At 36.4% G+C, this 19,448-nt stretch overlaps 1 protein-coding gene across 1 annotated transcript in view; it reads left to right on the top strand.

Annotated features, from left to right (window-relative positions):
- The first annotated feature begins 2,398 nt into the window (after positions 1-2,398).
- The window catches only part of LOC140148747 (nucleolar protein 4-like), a 72,764-nt gene continuing 55,714 nt past the window's right edge, over positions 2,399-19,448 (top strand). The window contains 3 exon segments of the mRNA XM_072170795.1: positions 2,399-3,238; positions 18,461-18,601; positions 18,870-19,190. Coding sequence (XP_072026896.1) covers positions 2,954-3,238; positions 18,461-18,601; positions 18,870-19,190 — 747 coding nt within the window. The 5' untranslated portion in view covers positions 2,399-2,953.

The following is a 19,448-nucleotide window of genomic DNA, read 5'->3' on the forward strand; positions in this document are numbered from 1 at the left end:
GATCGTTAATCAGGTCGATCTGCTCAATATGTTATGAACATTCCGTACATTCACGAGACATTGAAGTCATACGCTAAGTAGGACTAATATTTCGATTATATGAATTAAGATCTCAGATTTGTCACAAATATAGCCATTTAAGCCTTAAGGCCTTGCCTTTTGCAGGATATTATAATTGATTGATGTACATTACAATCGTGTAAATTAGGGACGCACCAAAAAAAACTTCACCCACTACGTGAGCAAAAAAAAAAAACTTTCCCCACCAACACTAAAAAAAAAACAAAACAAACCTTCCCCACCTGTGTATAATGCATGAAATTAAAAAAAAAAAACTTAGCGCCTTCGGCGGCGAAAAAAAAACTTCAGCGCTTTCGGCGGCGAAAAAATTTCTTCCCCGAACCTAACTTCCTACCCCCCTGAGTATCAAATGGTGCGTCCCTTAAGGCGCTCTCCTCAGTAAATATTCTTTATTCTTAAACACTTGAGAACGTTCCTGCAATCCTATTGGTTCTTACCCAGCTTTACCCGTGTGATATGACACGATATCACACGGGTCAGCGCGTGTGCGTCGACGCGACACGCGTACTCGCTATTTGGACCAATCGTAGCCATTTAAGCCTTAAGGCCTTGCCTTTTGCAGGATATTATAATTGATTGATGTACATTACAATCGTGTAAATTAGGGACGCACCAAAAAAAACTTCACCCACTACGTGAGCAAAAAAAAAACTTTCCCCACCAACACTAAAAAAAAAACAAACCTTCCCCACCTGTGTATAATGCATGAAATTAAAAAAAAAACTTTAAGCGCCTTCGGCGGCGAAAAAAAAAAACTTCAAAATGTTCGGCGGCGAAAAAAATTTCTTCCCCGAACCTAACTTCCTACCCCCCCCCGAGTACCAAATGGTGCGCCCCTTAAGGCGCTCTCCTCGTTACATATTCGTTATTCTTAAACACTTGAGAACGTTCCTGCAATCCTATTGGTTCTTACCCAGCTTTACCCGTGTGATATGACACGATATCACACGGGTCAGCGCGTGTGCGTCGACGCGACACGCGTACTCGCTATTTGGACCAATCGGAGGCGCACAGCAACAACGGGACTGATCGATTTTAAGCCCTAGGTAATTCCTTGCAAAATGTAGGATTTAATTTGATTAAAACTTGTATTATATTTTTATTTGAATATAAGTGTTTAAGAATGAGAATAAAGGTATTGTTTTTAGCCGCTGTCGTGCATCTATCGTCTCATATAACACGGGCGACATCATTATTTTTGGCGTAAAACAACTCGGCTTCGCCTCGTTGTTTTACTTAAAATAATGATGTCGCCCGTGTTATATGAGACGATAGATGCACGACAGCGGCTAAAAACAATACCTTTATTCTCTAAACATTTAATCATTGATAACTGAATCACAAAATCAAAACACATCGGCAAAAGCAAAACAAAAGTGCAGAAAAGGGTCATTATGCGTGTAAATACGGGGTGAAATAATGTGAAGGCACAATTATCGATAGATATATAAATGCATCGTGTGTTAATTCGGTGCCCGGACATATACTTTCTTTATAAAACCGTGGATTTTAATATCCGTCTTTTATGACAGCTAAATCAAATGAGCAACCACCGTTTGTTTTAAACTGAAATATGGATTTTAGTTATTATGATTGAATCTTTCATTATATTTTTTTTTAAAGAAGAAGTGAAGCTCAGGCGAATTGGCACTATAATAAAGGAGAAAAAAATCAGAACCATTCGGATTCGAACCAGCGCGCACTCACGATTTCATGTCGTTGAGTTCACCACACGCCACAACAACTCCCGGCGGAATAAAAAAAAATCAATTAATAAACTGCTTCGATTCACTGGTAAAAATATTATCGTCAAATAATCATTTACTGGTAATTAATTTTTTTTAAAGAGAACACTTTTGAACAAAATATGGATGACAAAACTTTGCTCCTCCAAACTATTAAAAGCAAAAGCATATCGTACATTATACTATAACAATAAATGCGATTAATCAATCACAAGTACAAATCCGGAATAGAATGTACGACGGAATTATTCTAAATACCAGTTTATGACATAATCACTGGCATGCTAGTATAATGCATTGTATCCGTTTAGCGATCAACGATTCATTATAATAAAAACAGTCATCTAAATATTAATTATTCCAATTTGGGACAGCGCCAGTGTTTGATGACGCTTCACATAGTAACTTTTGTGTGGGTTGACCAATCAGAGATGGTGACCATTAAAGTGGAAGAGGCATTTGGCGCTGATCGAGAGCAGGATGCGTGAACACCGCCACCGTCTTTCTATACACTATACGGCAGGTGGATAGAGAGATTGAGTATATGGAATTGCCCTATACGAACATCATCTCATTATTGATTCGCTCACGATAAAATGAATGTGTTTTACTGGCTTTTGAGTGAAGCGCGGGTTAGATGGATTTCTATACGGCCCGGAAAATGCAGCCATGAGATAACTGATGAATCTAAACTACCATATATTTCTATTTAGTGGCACCAGTAATGCTGATCGGGAATGTACACACAAGTACCATTCATAATGCAACTTGGGATTTAAATTCAAGTCGACCAATGCAGTAAGGGCCACCAAGGGGCGTTGATTGTCTTCAATGATTATACCATCACGTATATTGTAGTCTACCTCTTGGATACTTAATACGATACCTGGTGAAGAGCTTTAAAAGAAATACCGAATAGTACCCGGCCTGCTTAAAGACCAGGCAGGCGCTGTGCATGTCACGTCTCTTTCTAGTGTGGAGTGGCCCGATCACGGATGCCCAGTGTGTGAAGAAGACACCTTTATCTTGAACGTGGTGGTTGAACCCAGGTGGCATTAAGTTTGCCAGCTCTGGACATTCGCATTAACCATTTAAGACAAAATCGTACCAATAGAAGTAAACTTGTAATGGCGCCAATTGAGGGAATTCACGAAATGCAAGCGCATTATCAATCTTGGGCAGAGCAAAACTATGGAGACAGTGGAAAAACCAAGACAGTTACCAGGAAGAAATATCGTAGAATTGTTTCTTATTTAAGAGGAGACGAATCACCGACCACTGAAAATGCTAAATTTAGATTTTGGGTGAAAGGAAAAGCTTTTAAACTTGGTCCTGCAAACTCGGAGTTTTGTTCAAGTGATGGAAACATACCAAATAGGGACGATATTCTATATGTGCCGGTAAAAACCACGGTAAGTTAGGAAAACTGGTAGTATATGACGTACAAGTACAATTTGTATGACTACTTGTATCCACCATTACCAGTTTGAAAGAAGTGCAGAAGTAAAGTCTAATTTCATAGATAGATAGCAGGTAATCAACTTTACCACTGAAGTGGACCAACATATTTCATTATGTCCCATTTGCCACCACCCACCAGGACAGATAGGTAAGCTTGTCGTACATTACTCGATATTTCTACGACCCGCACATTGAAATTGTGCATTGAGTCATTTTTATATTCTAAAACACTCCTAACGATACATTATCTGAAAAAGACACAGAAAGGCTGCAGTATCCCGAGACCCGCATCTCACTTTGATGAATTAAGTCATATAAATGCAATGCACAACAAAACGGTACATAAAGCAATAATTTAATAAGGGTTGGTTTCAAACATACAGTGAGCATAATACGAAGGCTGTTGTTATCCCATGAAATTACAGACCTGCAATTAGGTTTGTTAAATCGAAGCTTTGATGATGATAATAATGCACAAAGAGGTATAAATATAGCAATACCCCATAAGCATAGTGAGAAAAAATATTGTTCAGCAGTTGCCATACTATTTGTTGGTAGCCGGCCATATATAATTGCTGTCCCGGCCGGTTGGATCGTCTCAATTAAACGCCCCGCATATCGACCCTGTTGCTGATGCTATTTACGATATACACAACCATGACAACGTCTTGTACCGGTGAAATTGAGCAAGTACAATACAATTCATGCATATCAAATATACTAAACAATATTATTAACACACAAACATGAAATTAGCTAACAAAATACTGTTTTTAGAGAAGAAAATAAATGCATGCTTCCGGAAATGCGTCAATTAATTATGAAGGCATTTGACGGATTTCATTGTTTGTATATAAGATTGGTTTAAAACAAAACATAAGCCTTTATGTTTTAAGTAAGTGACTTTCTCTTACTGAAAAAAAAGTGTTAATTTTGGGTGAATGAAAAAAGATTCCACGTATAATCAAATGTCGATTTTGCATCGTGTACCACCAGGTGGCGAATTGAAGTACATAGGACATCTATTTACACATAATGGTCCTCGGTAACGCCTCTCCTTAAAATATTGACTTCAAAGTTTTATATCATCTTTCGTATCTTTTCAAGATTTCACAAAGTTCGCGCGAAAACAGCAATAAGCAAGCAAACAAATTATCACACAAACGTTTATCAATAATTGCACATTTGTATCATACGGTCACACCCACACAAACATTAAATAAACGTATAAAGCTCTTAATAACGTTCACACTAAACCAAGACTAAAGGGAAAGACAACTTTTATGAGCGAACAAGAGCACCTCAAATACTAAACGACCATTTGGAAGATATTGTTTTGAAACAAGACATTGCTTTGCCAAGTGTATCTCCTTTCTAAAACTATATTAAATGCGAAGTGAATAGCAATTGTACTAAGGGCTCTATTAATGTATATCAGTAAATGTTCACGTGCACTTGTGAGGGAGTGTAAAGTAGTGTGCACATAATTACTTGGATAAGTACGTGTATATTTGTGCACATTCATTGGTGTGAATGAGTAGGTGTGTTTATATTAGGGTGGGTGTGCCTATGTGTGCACAATTTGAACACTAGCATACATGTACATAAAATGTAACGTGCATGTTGGTCGCAAACTTGTGCATTTGTTAAATAAGTGTATACATGCTATATCAAAAGTAGTGTTACCCATTGATTAAGATGTTTATTGCAAAGCCTGCTTCTTGCAAATGCAGCGATGGAATCTGTTGAAATGACCACAATGTAGTTTTAAACTACAAATTAGTGGATCTTATGTTGCTTTATGTTTTGATGTGGCAGTCTTGTACATAATTACTAGAAACTGCATGGATAAAAATCATTTTGATATAGCCTGTATGGGTACCGATAACATGCACATTGCTTTTCTTTCCAATATAAAAGGTTACAACATTAAGTAATCTCACAACATCTACGTATAAAGGCGTGCAGGCTATTACTCCATATTCCTTCCGGTTACATTCCAGTTACACACAGATAACAGGTGGATTGACTTCATGAAAATATTCAAGACTTAACAAACACATATCATTTAAATGTATACTCATAGTTATTAACTATACTTAATCCAATATTGTTATGTGTAGCAGAAAGACATACAGAACACAGACACAACAGGTCAAAAATAATCAGCTAAATAATAAAATATTGCATCAAGTTTTTAGGATCCTAATGTTATCGCTGAAATATGAAAGACATCATTTAAGTTGTGGCCAAAATATAAAGCAAGCTGAAGTATATAAGCTATATACGTATTATTATTATTATACCATTGTAAGCAAATGAAGAAATCGTGCACTTTTTTGAGTGTGTGTACACGGTTTACATGTATGTGTACATGATAAAGTGGACAGGTAAACATTTGTCGATGAGTACATTCATTGACGTGAATCTGTGGGCATGTGGTGCACATTCATTGACGTGAATCTGTGGCCTGTGCACATTCATTGACATGAATCTGTACATTCATTGACGTGAATCTGTGGGCATGTGGTGCATTCATTTACGTGAACTTGTAGGCATGTGCACATTCATTGACGTGAATCTGTGGGCATGTGGTGCACATTCATTGACGTGAATCTGCGGCCATGTGCACATTCAATGACTTGAACCTGTGGGCATGTGCACATTCATTGACGTGAATCTGTGGGCATGTGGTGCACATTCATTGACGTGAATCTGCGGCCATGTGCACATTCAATGACTTGAACCTGTGGGCATGTGCACATTCATTGACGTGAACATGTGGGCATGTGCACATTCATTGACGTGAATCTGTGGGCATGTGGTGCACATTCCTTGGCGTGAACATGTGGGCATGTGCACATTCATTGACGTGAGTCTGTGTCATGTGTACATTCATTGACGTGAACCTGTGGGCATATGCACATTCATTGACATGAATCTGTGGGCGTGCGCACATTCATTGATGTGAATAATGTGGGGGTATGTATATAGGTTGTACAAGGGTGGGTATATTATATAAATATGCATGTGAAGGCACATACGTCTTGGTCATGTTATAAGGGGCATAACGATGTAATGTTACTCCACACAAGAGCCGGTTCTGCATTAAAACGTTTCAATGCGATCTCTCGGGATGGGCATAAAGTGTCTATACGGCACTCAAATCCGCATCACGTTTCTTGCGCGTGTGTGGCGCTCAAGGCGCGATGCAGTGTGCGTGTATGGCGCTCATGACGCACTAGAGGAGATCGTATTGAAACGCATCACAGAAATGCGATTTAATGCGGATCCAGCCTCTAGTGTAGGAGTCATCCTGCTTTCCTCTTCAATTCATTTTAAGATTACATTACATACCTTCGTAACACTTGTTGTTTATCAATTGCCCGCGGTTACAAATATTTCTTAAAATATTAGGACTTTAAAATATCACAACAAACAAACAAAGACACAAACACACACACCCGACTAACAAAGTCTCTGCAAACAAAATGCAGGGATGAAAGTCCACTTTTGGCAAAAAGCCTGAATAAGACTGAAAAACAGCGTGAAAATTAAAGAAATTGCACAAATCTGGACTACGAAAAAGCCTGAATTCAGGCAGAAACCTTGAAGATGTTTTCAATAAGCTTTGATGAATTCCGCTAAATCCATCGGTTAGATTTCATATTAACAATAAAATGTATTCAGAACATAGTTGAGTTCACCATGATCACTCGGTAGTCTCAGTCTGCCAACCACATTTGAACCATTACACTCATACCGACAAAAACGAGCAATAACAAAGTGGCCCGGACACCATAATCATATTCATGCCATCCACACCCACAGACGAACCAAACAACAATAAACAACAAACCCTAGGAGGTTAGTTCAACCCCCTAATAGTTTCCCCGTGCACTATATAACACTCAAATAAACCCTCAAATGACTCGATCTAATCGTATGCCCATCCTTTGCGCTTTTACTTGAGCGCAACAAATTGGACCTTGCGCGTTAACCATGGGTAGGGCTAGGGTGGTCGAACAAATTTATATGGTAGGTGAGAAGTTAGGCCCCGCAACATTTTTTGCTCTTGCAAACATATTCTAAGCGACATTGACTTCAAACTTGATATTTAGATTACAATTGTTATTTATTTCACCGAAATTTGGTAAACTTTGCATTTACATTATAACGTCATGTCGACCCATAGCTATCCATTACTTCATTACCTAGAGATACATATGCCGCTATGGGTCTCCTCCATCTAGTATAGAATAGCATTTAAGGGTTTAATATACAATTCGTGGAAGGGGCGCTCCCTTGGTAAAAGCATGCAATCAAAAACACCTTGTTGGGTTGGACGAGGGATGAAATATGAACACATTAACTGAGGAAGATCTTAATAAAAATAAATGCTACAGCAGACAAGAATAACATTATAATAAACAAGTACCAACAGCAAAAACTCTCACTAATTCCTCTTGGCTACATCGCACCTGTCGTCAAATTAAAACACCACATTTATTTCAGACTGAGTAATTGGCACATCATTCATTTTAGTCACATATAGATGCAAAAAATACATCCGTGCTTGATTGCAATAAAAACTGGGGAATTGTCAAGACAGAAACAAACAACAGATGGCGCTGTTATAGCCACGTAACAAAAAGGAATCATTGCTCTCCAAACATGCCAAATGAACGATTGATAAAATATAATCACTCTTTATACATTTAAATATAACTCACGTAGTGTTGCTAAGCAAGCTTAGTGTTTGTTTGTTTGGTTTGGATTCTTCGAATTTGAGTAGAAATAATAACATGATATATGACCATCCCACCAAAATATCTAAATGTTGTATACATTCAGATAAAATCTTGTACTATTACCCTATTAGAAGTCAATAGTATAATGGTCCCATTTAGGCTTCTTTCTTGAACGTTGTCGACCCTTACATGGGCATGTTTTATCCATGCTGGCAGAGTTTATTAGCAAGATAAAAACAAAAATATGGTGACATAAATAGGTAAAGGATGTATGTAAACCCACTTCCACCACAGATAGATGAATTATGTGTAATATTGTTTGATATAATTATAAGGATCTGTCCCTCTGTCACGAGCTGACCTTGACGATAAAACAATGATATGACACGTATTGTCGTCTTCCCACCAGCATACACGTTGTTTGATTGTCATTATACTAGTACCACTTCTTGATTGCGCTGTCATTCTTTTATTTCTCCTTTTCCCCATCACGGTCTGTGTGCGCGTGCTATTCTGAAGTACGTTTAAAGCTATTTCCATTGTCGAATTATTGCAATCAAGCATAGAGAACGCCTTACCAGCCCAACTTAGCCGGTGCAGTGTATACCAATGTATACTCATTCTCAAAAAAAAAAAAAAAAAAACAAATAGAAACACCCTGAGGTATGTCAGATGCTAGTGACTTAACATGTATATGTGCGGGGGGATGCACGTGTGGTGTAATTGTGTGTGTTATTAATCTACACCAGGTACAAAAAGAAACTCGTCAGTTATAGTCATCCTTGCTGTTCAACAACCTGATATTATTGGATTATTCTGAAATATACATTTTGTTTATTGCACTTTGTTTTCTCATTTGAAACCCTGTTCGTGAAAATCGAGCAATAATTGACCAAGATATGCGCCTCCAAACCCTAAAATCAAAAGTTGCAATTTTAACGATTCAATTGTACCTGTTACATTGCGAGCTTTATTGATTGGCCCGTGGTGCTTGTATACAATACAACGATGCGTTCCCATTGAAAATCGTTGAAATTGCCAGTTTTGATTTTGGGGTTTGACGGTTTGGAGACGCATATCATGTTGATTGTCACGAACAACTGGTGTCAAATGAGAAAGCAAAGTCCAGTTAACAAAATGTCTATTTCAGAATAATCCAAAATTATCAGGTTGTTGAACAGCAAGGATGACTATAACTGACGAGTTTCTTTTTGTGCCTGGTGTATTTCGTTATCCTAAAATAATTGTCCTTCTTGTTTCCGCAGTATTTCTTATAAAACCATCAGAAACGCTTTTAATCCTACTCTATACACCTACCCGACTTCGCCATTACTGCGGTGTCCCCGATGTAAAACTGCGGTGTCCCGAGGTCGGGGTTCCATCCATTATTTATTGTGTGCTATACAGAATTGTACCCGGGAATTGTACACAACAGTGATATTCAATACACAATCATGAGTATTGAATTACGAATTAAATCTCCCGCTCTGGTACATCCGTGTTGCCGTCAACAGAGGGCCAAATACAGTAAACGCTTCTCGGATTGGTGTATAGACATTTTCAAACCCCATTCGGAAATCATCGGAAATTGCTCGGAAGTGAGATCACGTGGACTTTGAGCAACCAATCACGTATGAGCAAGTCCGACGTCGTGCGGCCACCTCAAAATATATAAGCAAACCACTTCAATAATATTTCAAGGGCAGCCCTGATGTTGCTTAAGAAATGTGTGAAAAATATTTTTTTTAAAATTTATATTCACATTATTGTTGACCCAAAGAGAAATGTGTGAAAAACATTCCTTTGGAGATTCATTATTTTTAAACTTTAATATGTTTCATCTACCATTATATGAAAATACCTGCGCGAGTTTTGGGAAATTATTTCATGCTTCGGATTTAATCGGAATGAATCGGTAAGGGTAGGTTTGAAAAGGTGTATTAAACAAGGTCTGTAGGGTTGTTTGTGTATGCGTAAGTTATTGCGTTAAATATCCAAACTTAAAAAGAGGTCGCTTTTTTTGGCTCTCAGTATAATGAGCACTTAATGATGGAATATAGTAAAAGAGTGAGTCCTACCAACGCAGCAAGTCGTTGTTAGTAGTCGTTTTCGGAGGCCATGCGTGTATGCGGTTATATTTAGCTATTATATTCTCTAACGCTGTGATGGGATGTCACATGATGATTACAGATGATGGTTTACTATAGGCTTTGTTCAATATTCTATTTTTGGTGTTGGAGTTTGGATAGTTAAGTGTTTTTCCTACAGATTAAAACCGAAAACATGTTAAATTGCCTTTTGGGTATTACAGACAAACGGAAGAGGAAACACGTTGCAGCTTATTGGCAATGTGACAAAAATAATGAATGAAAAGTTTTTTTTATAAAATGTATATTATAGGCCCTAGTACAGAAAAAATTGAAAACAATTATATTAATAATAATTTTACATTAGTCTGATTTTTTAGGGATGTGTATGTTAAAACATATTAAGGGTGGTCTGAACCCTGGAATTATGGAAACTTTCGGGCCTCATAACTGCTAAATTATTAGTATAAAGAATATAAAAGTATACATTTTTAGAATGGAAATGACTTGATGAATTCATCTGTGAGGTCCTATTTGGGCCAAAATGCTAATTTTTGGGGAAAATCACAAAAATTTTTTTGGCCCAAATTTTTTCAATAACAAAAAAAATTGTTTGGCCAAAATTTTTTTAAAATTAATTTTTAAAAACTAGATAAAAATATCTAGGGACCGTTTTTTCATTTGGGCCAAAAAAACCTTTTTATTTTGACCAACTTCACCAAAAATGAGCATTTTGGACCAAATTGGACCTCACAGATGAATTCATCAAGTCATTTCCATTCTAAAAATGTGTACTTTTATATTCTTTAGACCAATAATTTAGCAGTTATGAAGCCCGAAAGTTTCCATAATTCCAGGGTTAAGACCAACCTTAAGCACATAATTTCTCAATTTTAATAATCAAACTTATATTTTATAGTATTGCAAATAAAACAGGGTTGGTGCGTAAATGGACTCCCACGCCACGGGTTGCAATAATTTTTCTTGACCAGATTTTTTAATAATACAGTTCTACCACAGATATATTCTTGCATAAAATACGCGTAGTTATACTGGTAGTGGCAGCAATGCGTGTTGCAAAAGTGGAAAAACAAGGTTTGAAGTCTCCGTATCAAATTTATAGGTGCAAACCCACATTGGTTTTGGAAGCAGAGAATTCCACTCAAGTGGAAAATTACGACTCTTACGAAAGCATCTTTATTACAAAAAAAACAACATTTCTTCCTTATTTCAGGCTGTACAGTGCAAAAGAAAAAGTTAACCCAATCCGACACAAGAGTGTTAGTCTCAGATCAGACCAAAGGCTGTTCCCTGATTGTTATACTTAAAAATATCAATACTTTAAGAATAACTTCACCTGTATGTGTACCCATAGACCATAGAAACATGGTCTACCTTAAAGACGCCTTTCTTTTCTTTTCATTGAATCCACGGAATCACCACTCTTCTTCATCATTTTAAACCACGTGATTTCTGGTACAAAAATCTTGATTGTTGGGCGTCACCAGTAATGGCACGTATAAGCCTCAATATGCTAAAGTAAGATCAAAACCGTATTTTTTCTAAATACAACACCTAAAATACACTCGTGGTATACTGTTTGCAATATTATACCAAAATTCGGTAACAACTAGTTGATATCCTAATGTCATTGGTATTACTCTATTTTGTTTGCCCAATTCCACAGAGCCAAATCACACTCGTGGTATATTTTTCCATACTTGAGAAATCAATTTAGCATTTGGTTTTCTCTTTGTCTAACACCTACGCCAAGACTTAATTTTCTTTCCTTTTTCTCACATTTTCTTTGGCAAATGTTTCAAATTCAGCTATTACATCGGCTGACAACAAATGAGCGTAAAGACAAGACCCTCGATAGTGACGTACATGCGGATTTACAATAGTCCCTGGATTTGAAAACTGGTCTTTAAAACAAATATCACGTTGAACAAAATGTGCTTTCATCTTCATTAGATTATAACAAGGCATTGGATTTACTTAAACTTACGAAGACTGTTCATTTTTACTACCATATATAAGGATACTAAACACAACTTGTTAACTTACGCGAAAGAAGTTCCAAAGAGTCATTCTAATATTATTGTTCATTGCCAAAAGACCCAGCCGAGCTATAAAAATTAAACACACGAACTGAGTATATTAACTTTCAGCTTAAAGAAGTTGAAAGAATTCCAACCATTTTAGCCATCTTACATTACAAAATGGTGTTAATTTACATGTAAAATTAAATAAGTGAATTGAGTTCTTGACTCTGACAGTCTTAGAAACCAATCATCTCTGCCATGTCTACTTAAATAAAGATCTGCGATGAAAATTCTAGCCAATCAATAATTTGCAAACCATTCGCTATGCATTGAAACGTTTTATGCATACTGGTTGCAAAAATAATACCACGGTCTTGTAAAAAAGTTGTTAAAACCAAAAACCATCCGCACCCTTCATGGTGGCTGCATATTTTACGATTGGGAAACTAACATTAAATCGAATGCATTAAACTGGTTTTTTTTTCATTTTTCCCGGAACACCGCTTAATACATTATTCAGGACCTTATTAACACCAGACGTAACTGGTACACGGTGCTTCCTTAGGATCATCTTTAGATACTAAATGTAGAAGGGTATTAGGCATTAAGGGAATATATAAGGGACGGACAGCGCGTAGTTTAGTGTAAACCAGGCTGGTAAAAATTAACTATCATTTGGTGGTGGTGATATGCCACTCTTTTGAGATTGAACAATCTAGCTGTCACAATGTGAAAATGTTTGTTCCTCAATTCAATATATTGCATAATTTTACAGAGTATGTAGCCTGAGTCCGTTATTTATGAATTTCATCAAATTATTCCATTACAACTTATTTTCATTTCACATCAACATTAAATGGCAACACGACAAACGAAGAAAAACCATAAGGAAAAAAGCCAAATAAAATAAAATAAAAATAATGTACCCACTTACACAATTCGCGTTATCAAAAGTTAAGAGCGGTTAAGGAGATGTTTCAAGGTCATTTTCGATATGTTTTCCCCCATAAACGGGTCAGTTCTTTACGTTCGTAAATGCAGCCAATATCCTAATATTATGATAAATCAACTATGATGACGATGATGCTCATATGTATTTTTGATATTTTCTATTAAGAAACTATACTTTCACACACTCGAAGCATTATTAGTAAATTGGTCGACCCTCTCAAATAATTATTTCCTTTTCCTCGCTCCCACGGTGTGTCTACCTCTCTCACTCAGTGTTGGCTTTCGATTTCAGCTGGGTAGTGATTTGCAACCGTCCACCCTTGAAGCAATATTCAAGATTAAAAATTACGGGCTACTAGTGCCGCGCATGCAGTGTTAGTCCTGATTTTGTATCCATTACTTTGAGCTCCAGTCGGCGCCGAATAAGTTTAAAAGACGGGGATACGCTTATTTGCCCCTGGCTGAAAAAGGTGGATCTTAAAGTAGGAGAGATGAGTTTGTTGTATTGTGCAATGAACATAAAGTGGGATGGCTAACCCTGTATACGCGAATGAAGAGGGAACACCACGGGATACGGGTTTTTAAAAGAAGAAAAAAAACACCCAACAACAAAAAGAAATACAATAGTATCAAAATTTAAGACTACATGACACCATCTAAAAATCTTACACAGAGGAAGGGGGAATAATGCCTAGTATTGTTTCAGCTGTGATGAGATAAGACGTAATATTTGGGACAAGAATTTTAATTGTCTAAGGTAGAATATTGCATTACCAAGAAGTTCAAAGATTGTATAGAATACTGCACGGGTACCAAAAATGAATTTGGGTCGATAATAATTTCCATTACGATTGGCGGGACGGAAGCAAAGTAAAAAAGGCCTGATGAAAATTGTCGGTCGGCTCCTTGATATTGGTTATTTGACTGTGTGCTGTAACGCGTAATAGTTTTACATATACGCTGAACAAGATTTGGTATATTATTGCTTAAGATTATTTTTTTCACATTTCTTGTTTACTTTTTCATTGCTCTTGCCTCTATTAAACATGCACAACAAACTATGTACTACTGTTTGTTTTATAAACAAGATGTCAATATTGTCATGTTTTCTTGTCCATTAAACATTCCAGCATGTTTTCAATTATTATACATAATTAGGTACACATACACCCCTAAAAGAATTCACATACCTGCCACATAATACTGTAACTTATCAATTAAAAATACCGTCAGGTTTTCAATTATTATATATAATTAGATATGCACCTCTATTAGAATGCACATACCCCCACATAATATACAATACGCACACATATCCATCCACCCCACGCACATACATTTATACAAGCCCCATACCTACCCACACACATACACAAAACCCAGATATACATGCACACCTCTGCTTGCACATTTGAGCCATCTCAAGTTAAATTTCCTCTAAAGGTATTCATTTATCAAAACTTTTAAAAAAATTACTTTATAATTATGTTTAAATAACAGCCCTAGTGGTAATGCAAGTTGATTCAGGGCCTGATAATATATTATAATTGAGTACATACGAGTCTGAACTCGTGTGGGGGAACAACAACATCAGTGGCGGCAGAATTTTATCGGGGGGTGAATTTCAGGACAGCCAATAATCAACAAAAATTGTGGCAAGAAAGTGTTCGTAATTTTGGAGTTTTACAGGGGGGCAAGAGTTCTAATGACTCCCTCCCCGTGGCGCTACCACTGAACAACAATTAAAAAAAAAAGACATTGAAAAATGAAGTAAACACAAGTAACGCAGTGGACACAGCGTGACCTTAAAAACTCACAATAAAGCATTACAGCGTCGGTTAATTCTACAAAGTGCACGCACTTTGATTTGTAGTAAAACTGAGACCTGCTAATGTGAATTGTGAAATCATCCGCATACCGGCCAACCAGCGATCAGTTTGATCCGATGTCGGTTACCTTTCCCTCTCAGAGTAAAAGTGCAATATGCTTAAACTAAAACTACTGTATGGCGCCCGGTCACATATCTGATTGACAGGGTTTCGTCTGACGTTTTTCGCTAGTTAGCTATCCCTTAAGGCAAAATCATTCACGATTCGGTCAAAATCCCGATTAGTAAGTGAAAGAGATACTTGTATTTATTAAACAACAATTAAAAAAAAACCCATTTTTTTCTTATATCAACCTACTTCTCATCGCACAATTACCAGAAGTGTATACAAATATATTTAAGTTATATCTAAATAACGCCAGGAATCAAAACACTCATTGCGTATTGTATATTTGCTTTGCATTGAGAATCTCTAACAATATAAATATTAATAATAATAATATTATAACCGAGGATTGGCACGTTCTGACGTGTAGTAGTAACCCATTTCTGGATCACCTACAGCAGGAAAAACAACAACGACAACAAAGTTGTTGTTGTTGGTTGTTTACGAATCACCCATTGCAGGAAAAACAACAAAAGTTTCACAACTTTTTTTTACAAGACCATGGTATTATTTTTGCAACCAGTATGCACAAGGCCTTTCAATGCAGCGAATTGTTTGCAAATTATTGATTAATTTCCGTTCGTCGCAGATCTTTATTTAAGATATGATTGGTTTCTAAGACTGTAAGTCATAAACTCAACAAAGTTGTTGTTGGCTGTGTACTCATATTGAATAGTGTTGTTGGTTTTGTACAAATTTGTGGATCACCTGGTGCAAGAAAAATAACATTGATAACAAAGTTGTTGTTTGTGCATCACTTCTTGGATTCACTGGTTCAAGAAAAATACCAAAGTGGTTGTTGGTTGTGTAATAGTATTGATAACACTGTTGTTGTTGCTGGCTGGGTACTAATTTCTGGTTCACCTGGTGCGGGAAAAACAACATTGATAACAAAGTTGTTGCTGGTGGTGTACCACTTTGTCCATCACCTGATACAAGAAAATTTAATTGATTACAAATTGATGGTCGTGTACAATATGATATCTGGATCATCTGATTCAGGATAAAACAACCATAATAACAAAAATGCTATTGGTGGTGTACTAACTGGTTAAAACACAGCATTGATAAAAAGTTGTTGGTAGTGCACTTATTTCTGGATCGCCTGATTGAAGAAAATCAACATTTATTGGTGTATTAATCTGTTGAAACTGCTGGAACACGATATTAATACCATTGTTGTTGTAGGTGGGGTGTACTAATTTCTGGATTACCCAGTTCAGAAAATTCAACATTGATAACAAATTTGTTGATGATAGTTTACTAACATTTGGATTACCTGGTTGAGGAAAACAACATTGATAACAATTCTGTTGTTGCTAGCGCGCTACTTTCTGGATCACCTGGTTGAGGAAAAACAACATTAACAGCAAAGTTGTTGTTGGGTTTGTACTAATTTCTGGATCACCTGGTGCGGAAAAACAACATTGATAACAAAATTGTTATTGGTGGTGTACCACTTTGTGTGGATCACCTGATACAAGAAAACTAAATTGATTACAGATTGATGGTCGGGTACTAATATCTGGATCATCTGATTCGATATTCAAGAAAAACAACCATAATAACAAAAATGCTGTTGGTGGTGTACTAATTGGTTCAACTGGTTAAGGAAACACAGCATTGATAAAAAGTTGTTGGCAGTGCACTTATTTCTGGATCGCCTGATTGAAGAAAATCAACATTTATTGGTGTATTAATGTGTTGATCACCTGGTGCTGGAACACGATATTAATACCAAGGCTGTTGTAGGCTGGGGTGTACAAATTAGTTGATGATAGTTTACTAACATTTGGATTACCTGGTTGAGGAAAATAACATTGATAACAATGCTAGTGCACTACTAAAGCTAGTGCACTACATTCTGGATCACCTGGTTGAGAAAAAACAACATTAGCAGCAAAGTTGTTGTTGGTTTTGTACAAATTTCTGGATCACCTGGTTCAGGAAAACAACATTAATAACAGAGTTGTTGTTGATGGTGTGCTACTTCCCATTCGGAATTTTGGAAGGTCATTTCGAGGTCACAAGTAAAACATAGCTAAATAAAACATAGCTAAATCCTAATTATTTAGTTAGTTCTAACTGGCAATAGTCAAATTTGAATAGTTTTGTAATTTTGGGGGAAATTGGCCAAGTACATGCAATTTTGCATGATTTTTGACAATTTCAGTCACAAAATTCAAAGACTTGGTACAAGTCTAAGCATTCAAAATTTGTAGTATAGGCTAAGGGTTAGCTCATAAATATAATATTTTATGTTAATTCTGGTAATTAGTTATAAAAGATGAAAGAAAATGTGTTTTCCAAAATTAGAATGCATAACCTGAAATTAGTCTTAGTACAAGTCTTTGGGCTTGGTTGTCACAGCATACAAAAACACCATAAAAACGCATGTTTTTGGCCCTTATTTCCAAAAATTGGCCGAATATTAAAATTGGATTTATATTGCCAGTTTGAATTAAGTAAAAGATTAGGATTGAGCTATGTTTCATTTGGCAAAAGAGGATAATATTTTTTGAATCCCAAAAAAATTAGTGCTGTATATTTCTGGAATGGGGAGTAATTTTTGGATCATCTGGTTGAGGAAGAACAACATTGATAACAAAGGTGCTGTTGGTGGTGCAATATTTCTGGATCACCGGGCTCATGATAGAAGAACAACATTGGTAACAAGGTCGTTGTTAGAGGCGTGATAAATTTCAGGATCACCTGATACAGGAAAAACAACATTGATAACCAAGTTGTCATTGGTGGTATACTACTTTCTTTAAAAACAACGTTATTGTTATTGGTGAAAGTGTACCAACGTATGGATTACTTGGTGTAGGAAAGCAACATTAATAACAAAGTTGTTGCTGGTGGTGGTGAGGTAGAGGCAATTTTTGGAGTACCTTGGGAGTGAAAATTAACATTGATAACAAACTTCTTGTTTTTCTAATTTTTGGATCACCTAGTGCAAGAAAAACAACATCGATAACAAAGTTGGTGGTTGTAGATCACTAAGTGTGTAAATAGTAAAAAACGACATTAATTACCAAATTGTCGTTGGTTTTTCTTATTATAATTATGATGAACATTGAAAAACTGAAATTCGGGATTGTTGTGTATGGAGTGGTGGGAGAAATATGGTGTGTGGGTAGGGTGGGGGTGAGGGTATGTAGGGGTGTGTTTAAGGCATACTGAAATAACACATTCACACATTGCGTAGTTGAATGTCAGCAGAACCAACAAAGGTGTTAATGATAATGACATTCTAACATTAATCCTAATTAAGGATGATCACATGTTAAATGATTGAACTTTTAAAAACGTTTCTACTGTTCATATAATATTTTTCTGCAGGATGCTGAAGGTACAATTGTTGACCGAGGATACAAAAGAGTGGCGATAGTAGAAGATTTCTTCGATATCATCTACGATGTGCATGTAGAAACGGACGGTAGAGGGGGTAAACACGCTGGACAGAAAAGAACGTACAAAGCGGTAGGTACAAAACATAAGCATGATAAGTAAATACAAATATTAGCAGCAGGCAGTGGTAACAGCTTGGTAATGCACCTGTTTATAACTTGACATCACAAGCCATCGATTCAATTGAATGGCCGAAAATATGATATATAATATAATAATAATATAATATAATATAATATAATATAATATAATAAAATATAATATAACATGTAACATTTTAAGTATCAATATAGACATAATCTCAAGTTTAATAATCATTTACTATTATTTAAACCCACAGATTGCAGAAACTTACGCATTCTTACCACGAGAAGCAGTGACAAGATTTTTGATGAACTGTAACGAATGCCAGAAACGAATGCATTTATCTCCTTCGTTGGCAGCTGAAGTCAATGGATATCACCTAACCAGCAACAGTCAAAACCAGGATAACAATAACGACGACACTAGAGCCAAAGACTATAACCAGAAAGACGATCTATCGTCACCAGATAGTCAAACTTCAACTCAATTTAAAATGATCGATTACAGTTTGCCAATCACCACTACGTACCTTAGCCAATTGAGAAATATGCGATTGGCCAATAACAATTCTTTAGAGGTAAGTTTACAGTACGTTCAGATGCGAGAAACGAATGAGTGAAGATATGTAATGATTTAATCTACTGGAACATATTTGTTTCGTTGACCACATGTTTTGACTTGAACGAGTCAACGTGATGGCTGATGATGTCCGATGGCATCGTCCTGTCAACGAAACATGTAAGTTACAGCATTTGCTTCAACATGTTCAACGTCTGTGCTATTGTTTTACCTACTGGATGAATAATCTAAACCAAGATTTCAATGGGTTAAGGTA

Source organism: Amphiura filiformis, chromosome 3, assembly GCF_039555335.1.
Source record: "Amphiura filiformis chromosome 3, Afil_fr2py, whole genome shotgun sequence".
Classification (NCBI taxonomy): domain Eukaryota; kingdom Metazoa; phylum Echinodermata; class Ophiuroidea; order Amphilepidida; family Amphiuridae; genus Amphiura; species Amphiura filiformis.